This window comes from Cyprinodon variegatus, unplaced genomic scaffold (assembly GCF_000732505.1).
Source record: "Cyprinodon variegatus isolate N-32 unplaced genomic scaffold, C_variegatus-1.0 Scaffold4, whole genome shotgun sequence".
Classification (NCBI taxonomy): Eukaryota; Metazoa; Chordata; class Actinopteri; order Cyprinodontiformes; family Cyprinodontidae; genus Cyprinodon; species Cyprinodon variegatus.
The window spans coordinates 2861852-2869284 of record NW_015150457.1 but is presented as its reverse complement, the minus strand read 5'-3'; the positions used below and the strand labels follow the sequence as shown (position 1 = coordinate 2869284).

Genomic DNA, 7433 nt, shown 5'->3' with positions numbered 1-7433 from the left:
GATTAAAGTCAGAACTTTGAGATTAAAGTCCGCATTATGGGATTAAAGTCAGAATTCAGAGAAAAAAGTCAGAATTTTGAGATTAAAGTCCGAATTATGGGATTAAAGTCAGAACTTTGAGATTAAAGTCCGCATTATGGGATTAAAGTCAGAATTCAGAGAAAAAAGTCAGAATTTTGAGATTAAAGTCCGAATTATGGGATTAAAGTCAGAACTTTGAGATTAAAATCCGAATTATGGGATTAAAGTCAGAACTTTGAGATTAAAGTCCGAATTATGGGATTAAAGTCAGAACTTTGAGATTAAAGTCCGAATTATGGGATTAAAGTCAGAATTCAGAGAGAAAAGTCAGAATTTTGAGATCAAAGTAAAAAAAATTCAGAGAAAAAAAGGCAGAATTCTGAAAAAAGGTCAAAATTCAGAGATTAAAGTCAGAATTCTGACCTTTTTTTTCCCATACTAAACTGAAATAAAATGTAAAAATCAGTTAACTTTTTTTTTTTTTCCCCAAGTGGCCCTAATCCTTTTCCGTATCTCCCTCTTTAGACCAGAACACAGTATTTACTTTTTTTTTTTACTCAAGATATTTTTTATTGAGTTTTACATAAACAAAAAGCAGAGCACAGTTATAAGATGTTGCAAGGTAGGCTTATAGAAGTCAATTGAACAAGTTGCTCATACAAGTTTGTTAAAGTAAAGGAAATATAAGCTTCACAAATAGAGAAAGTAGCATGACAACTACAATAGAACAAGTCAAGTAGTGAAGCACAAAAATATAATACAATAAAACAAACCCTTCCACATCACCCAACCCGTCACTGCCAAAACTATATGATCACTCCACAACATTCAGTATTTACTTTTTAAGAAAACTTTCAAACTCTACAGCACTGCTGTCTGCCACAGGCATCAGGAAAAAAAAAATCTAAATTATTTAAACATTCTGACTGAGTAACAGAGGGTGGCACTAAAACTCTTTTTCCCCCCATATTAAACTGAAATAAAATGTAAAAATCAGTTAACTTATTGTTTCCCCAGTGGCCCTAATCCTTTTCCGTATGCGATTACATTATGAAATCAGGAAAAAAAATCCAAATTATTTAAATATTCTGACTAAGTAACAGAGGGTGGCACTAAAACTCTGAGATTAATACTAATATTTGTTTATTGCTTCAGAAAAAAAAAAACAAGGAAAGTTTGTTAACTGCAGAGAGTGATCAGATTTTAGGACATAAAATAATAAATTTGCTCCAATTGCTCATATCCCATTTTCCTGACCTGTTTCTATCTTTTCATAACCTGCTGGTTTTAACCAGGTATTGATTGACAAAGTTTCTAAGATTTTAATCTTTTTTCTTTGAAGAATTTGTGCACAAAGCTTAACAGAAAAGGAAACAATTCGATAATATGTACTATAATTTATAATTAAACAATCTTCCCTCGTAACTTTTTGTTTAATAATGGTGGAAAAGCTTCATATTTTAAGATAATGTCAATAATATTCTGAAGGAGTTCATTCTCTCGAAAAAAAAAATCCTGAAACGGTGAAACATAAAATACTAAGGAGACCCATTTTCTATGATTGTTCCAAATAATGATGCTATTATGTGTCATTATTCTGTCACAATGACAGAAAATGAGAGGAAATAAGTGACCAGGCACAGGAACTGATTTGACTTACCTGTATTTTGTCCTCGTCAGTCCTATCATTGCACGTAGAGCTTTCCAAACACACTGAACCAGACCCAGAGCTGCACATACATCCAATCAGAATCATAAAAAGCCAGCGCTGGTGCAACATCTTCTTATTGGAGACTTACTCAGAGCTGGAAAAAAAATATAAAAAAGCATTAACCCAAAGCTTTTATGAGTTCTGGAGATGTTTGTGACCCAGTAGAATTAAATCCTCACTTGATCACAGAGCGGGGGACCCTGCTGGTTGTTAGAAGTCTTTTGATCCTTACACTTGTGAAACATCACTGCCTTATATAACAATTTGCTTCAATGCAATCTTTGACATGAAATGATTTGCATGTGTCATGGTTGAGTAATGGCTGAGCTCAAATACCAGCGGTGATCATTCCTGCTGGAGCCATCATTGCACACGCTTTAGCAGATGGTCATGTTTACAATGTGCATCTCATTCAAACCGACTTATTGAAAGCAGAAATATGACATCAGAAGATTTAGCAGTAGAGATTCTGCTTTTTTTCTTTGGTATCCTGAATTACCAAGCTTTCAGGTTAGCAAATTAATAATATATCATTATTATATATAAAACTGATTACAGATTCCCGCCCCAAGTGATTTGAAAAAAAAATATTTGGGGAAAAATCTCTAAAACTGTCCAAATGATCGATCTGCTGTTTTTGTTTTGTATTGCGCAAAATAGAACTTTTTGGCTGATAGGCCAGCTATTTTTATCTTGTAGATACAGCAGAACAGATTCGCACGCAATGTAGGTCTATCTTTGACCTTCAACCTTAAGGCCTGAGTAGGGATCCTGTCTTCATTGATGAGTTAGTTGTTCACATTTAGTCATGAGGCTAAGGTGATAACAGGAGCGGTAACTTGCTGTCACAAGGTCTATTATAAGAACCTAGAAAGAGAAACAAATATCACGGTTGCTTAGAGCCACTGATACACATGTTGTGATTGGTGTCTATTCACCAATCACAAGCTTCCACCAGGCTTTGTGATTTTTTTCCCACAACAATCTGGCATCTGCATGCAAAAAGACAACATAGACCCAATGCCTCACTAGCCTTAAGAGATTAATGTATTAACCCTTTTTTTCTCTGTGTCTCTGTATCCTGTTGCCCAAGCGTGACCATTCTCATGTTTGATCTAGCATGTGTGTAACTAACTTGACTGTTTCTCCAATTAACCCAGCTGTGTTTTCTGGCCCCACACTGGTATAGAATAAAGCTTTTCATAGCTTCTTACATGGCTTGATGGCTGTTAAGCTACTTTCTGACTTGGTTTTACTGCTGATGCCACATTTCTTTCTGTAATGGCACAAATTAGCTAAATGTTGCCCTGTAACAGCATTGTCTTTAATACAAGATTTGCCTATATAAAAAATCTTGAAATCTTTGAAATTTTTTTGGGCATATTGAATTGGCCTGTCAATCACCCATACAATAACTCTGTCGACTTCCTGTCATCTCAGGGCGTAGCTGTGATGTGCCCAGAGCTCTCCTATATTTCAGTATTGCAGAGGAGCTAATGTAAATATGCAACTTTTAACGAGAGACAATAGGCAAAGATTTTTGCACCCTAGGGCGGAAATGCGTCCCCAATCTGGCGAAAAATGCAATGATGCTTTGCTCATCATTAAAGATTAAATATTTATTTTGCACATCTAAAAATATATATATCAGTATATTTCGAAATATTTTTTATCCATGTATTTTATAAAATATACATTTTATAATTAATTTTAATTAGTTTTTTTTAATGTCATAATCAAGGTAATTGAGCGCCCTCTACTGGCTAGCCGCCACTGGCTGATTCCCATCTCTGTCCATGGTAGCTATACCCATATCTCTCACCTCCACTACTGTTTGTGATGTGGTTATGCAGTTTTTTTTTTATCTGCAGAGATGCTTGAGTCCGGGAGGTTTTGAGTTTAAGACCCACAGACTCCCATGGACTGCCACTCTGGGTCCTTGAGCAAGACCCTTAACCCCAGGCTGCTCCCCGGGCGCTGCACAATGGCAGCCCAATGCTCCCCAAGGGCATGGGTTAAATACAGAGAGTGAATTTCCCCTTTATTGGGACAATAAAGGATTGACATTAGATTTTCTGGAGCTTTACCGCCAAATAGGCTGTAGTACCAGCACTAGCAGGTACTAACCAGAGGAAAGAAATGTGGCGAAAGAGACTACCAGCGAGGATTAATTGGACGCCATCTAGTGGCACCTTCACTTTGTGCGGCTGTTGGTTTCTGATATCCATATTCTCACCTGGAGCCCGTGCTCCCATTTAAAGAGATATGAGTTTGACTGCCATGATGAACATGACAGCCTTTGATATCAAATGGTTCTGCTCTTGGTAAAGATGGTGATAGAATCAAGCTCTTATGCCTGTGCAATGATGCCACATGCTACTCCTACACTTCTCTCTCCTCTCAGGGTCTCATGGTGATGTCATAATGTCCACACAACTCAAGTCTAATTCTGACACAGATGATTTTTATGATGATTTTAAAACCATTTCATGTTTTTCGCTTCTTCAATCAGTGTTGTTCAAGGTCCACTGACAATAACCTTTTAAAGAAACTAATGTAAAATAATGCTCTCAGCCATATATAGTATTAATGTCATAATTTGGAATTGATAGAACAATGAAAACTTCTCTGAGTCAGAAAATCCTCAAGGAAAATCGGTGGAAATTAACACGACAAAGCAAACCAGCAAATCTTTCTGTGTTTGACTCAAAAAACTCAAAGTATGTTTTAGAAAGATCTATTGGTGGCAATAAAGCTTTTACATAGAATAAGGATGATTTAAATATGTGTTTTTTTTAATTAAAGGAATTTTTTTAGTTGAAAATTGAGTGATATATATATATATATTTTTTGCTGTCTTTATCTTAAATTAAAAGTCCTATTATGATTGTGGTTATGATGGTGAAAGCATTGTAAGTTAAGAACCAGTGCTTGCCAACAAGACACACTTTATGATGATATCCTAAACCACGTCTATGCAAAATACTACAATAATAGATTTAATAGACATAAATTGTATTTCAGTGCAGACCTGTCCAGGGTGTACCCAGCCTCTTGCTTGTAGACAGCTGGAGATAGCGTGATGGATGGATGGATGGATGGATGGATGGATGGATGGATGGATGGATGGATGGATGGATGGATGGATGTATTTAGGTGCAGGTGAGTTGTTTCCAAAAAAACTCCAAAAAAACTTTGGCTTAAAACTTGCCAACTTGCCAAACTTGCAAAGTTAATAGTAAATATCTGGGTTCTATTTTCTAATTGCTAAAAATAAAGTGTTCACATGAAAAGCCTTGTTTTTTCCTGTGCTAAAACAATGCAACTTTTTGTCTGAGCAGCTCAAAGGTACAACCTTTTTAAAATTAGACAATTCCAAAATACCAATATTAAAGCAGTCCTGGTTAACCAGTGAGTTAAAAGATATCAAAACTTTGAATAAAATGTTAAACTAACTAGGAGTATCTTTTTTTTTTTTTTTTTACTTGATTCTAACCCTTTCCTTCTTTACTTTCTATCGTGGCACAATAAGATAATTGTTTCATCTTTTTTTTTTAAAGTAGTTGCTTGCTGTTCTTTCAAACATGGCTATTAATTGTCATCCCTTAATTTGAACAATTACAAGCTTAAGATTTGTATGCAATTCCACGTATTTGATGCAGTAAGCTAAAGAGATGCTTTACAGGTTTACAGTTGTCTTTCCCCACTTTATTCTTTGGAGACTTTTTTTTTTAAAGGGTATGAGATCATATTTGTTGAAGTGTAGAATTTGACCAGAAATGTGTTCATTCTTAAACTTAAAGCTTTTTCCAGAGGTTTTTAAACGCTCATTGTGGGCGATTTAGGCACAAGTATGTGAGATTAAACCTTTTTTCAAAGGGGAGAAGAATCTGTCTCCTGTTGCGTCTCTCCTGCCTGCTCTGTTATTGTGACTCCTTGGTGGGCTTTTGTTTTTGTAACACTTGCAGAGACTCATCTCTTCCTACAGCATGACTCACTCTGCTGAGATCTGCACAGATGTACGCACTTTGATATGAAGATCTTACATAGATGCAGTGAAAATGAAACATGTATCGACATTTACTGACCTTACATATAGTACTAAATGAGCCAAACTGACATTAAACTCTACCACACGTGCATAAATACGCTTTAAGGTACTGCAAAGATGTTTGTCATTATATTTTTAACAATGCATTAATCAGTACTATTTGAATTATAGTAGAAGTTTTTTTTTACCTTTTCCAAAATGCTTGTCCTCTCTTCTTGTTTCTTGTTCTGCCTTTCCTCCACAGATCCTGCAGACTTCCACTCACTCTCCGCCTCTCAAGCTTTTTCCCAATATGAAAGCTCTTTTTATATTTGCAGGAATTAGAGAGTGTTGAGTCTCAAGTCCTCTGGGTGTGACTGAGGTGCAGCGTCAACTTCTCTGCTCCAAACAGGGAGGAGTGTGTGATTTTGTGTGATTTTGTGCATGGCCACCCACATGGCTCCTGATCGATATCGCAAGGTTTGTGCATCTGAGGATAAAAAAGAATACAAGCATGAGGACACAACTTAACTCATTGTGCTCTTTAACTTTTCTATTTTTTAGTGCATTTCTAAAAAAACCTCCAACATGTGTTTATTGCGACCTTTTCTCTTCTTTTAGATTAATTCCTGGAATTAAAGTTCCTCATATCATATGACCATTAAAACAGAAGCTTTTTTGTCTGTAAACCCTGGCAGGTCTGAATCCCTTACAGGGGGTTTCTTATTGTTCACTTAGAACACCAACAAGGATGCTTATAAAGTCAATATGACCGATTCAGTCGTTTTCTTGTTGGTTATTTTCTGGGAAGTAGTACGTGCTTCCCTATGCGGAAACTTCATTATAAGGACCTGAGTCACCAACAGACGTCATAGGAGAAGAAAACACACAAAGACAAAAACACACAGACACAGGGATAAAGGGAGAAGGTGTGATGAAGAAAACGTATCCCTTTCACCTGTTCTAAGTGGAGTTTTATACTCTCACCTGTGACAGTGTTCAGTTTTTCCCCAAGGACAAACCACATAGAGAGAGAGAGGTCTGGGTTGTGCTTGCAATTAATAGGTTTTAAATCCAAATAAGAGTAGGAAATGCATCTAATACCACCCTGTTTTGTCCTTAAAAATGTCCAATAATCTTTCCCTCTACTTGTTAATTTGTCCTTCTGACCAAAATAATTTCAATTCCTTGTATTGGAATTCTTGTATTTCCCATAATTTCCTTAAGTTTCCTAAATGTTAACATTTGGGACTTCATATTGTTTTTGCATTAATAAAACCTTAAAAATGGTTAGGGTTAGGCGTATTCCTGTTGCTGTTGTGTCCAAGCAAAACTCTAAATATATCAAGACCCCAAATTTGAATAATTAAAGTAGCATTTTTTGGTAAAAACATAGGAAAAAAAAGAGATTTTTATGATTTTACAAAGAAATTAAACTTGCCTTCTTTAGGGACAACACCAGAAAATGTTGAAAGGGTAGCTGAAGTAAAATAGGATCATAGACATTGGGTGAAATGTACAAATTCGGTTTTGCATTTGTTATTTATCACGCCTGTTATTTACTCACATTGACTGCGTTCTTCTTACATTTAGCAGCACAAACACACACACACACACACACACACAAACATATATATATATATATATATATATATATATATATATATATAT

General features: G+C 35.7%; 1 protein-coding gene across 1 annotated transcript in view; it reads right to left on the bottom strand.

Moving 5' to 3' along the window:
• Positions 1–6157, bottom strand: part of LOC107083380 (pro-opiomelanocortin-like) — an 8037-nt gene extending 1880 nt beyond the window's left edge. The window contains exons 1-2 of the mRNA XM_015372576.1: positions 5972–6157; positions 1682–1826 (exon numbers count right to left, since the gene is read on the bottom strand). Coding sequence (XP_015228062.1) covers positions 1682–1801 — 120 coding nt within the window. The 5' untranslated portion in view covers positions 1802–1826; positions 5972–6157. The remainder of the gene's footprint in view (positions 1–1681; positions 1827–5971) is intronic.
• Positions 6158–7433: the final 1276 nt, after the last annotated feature.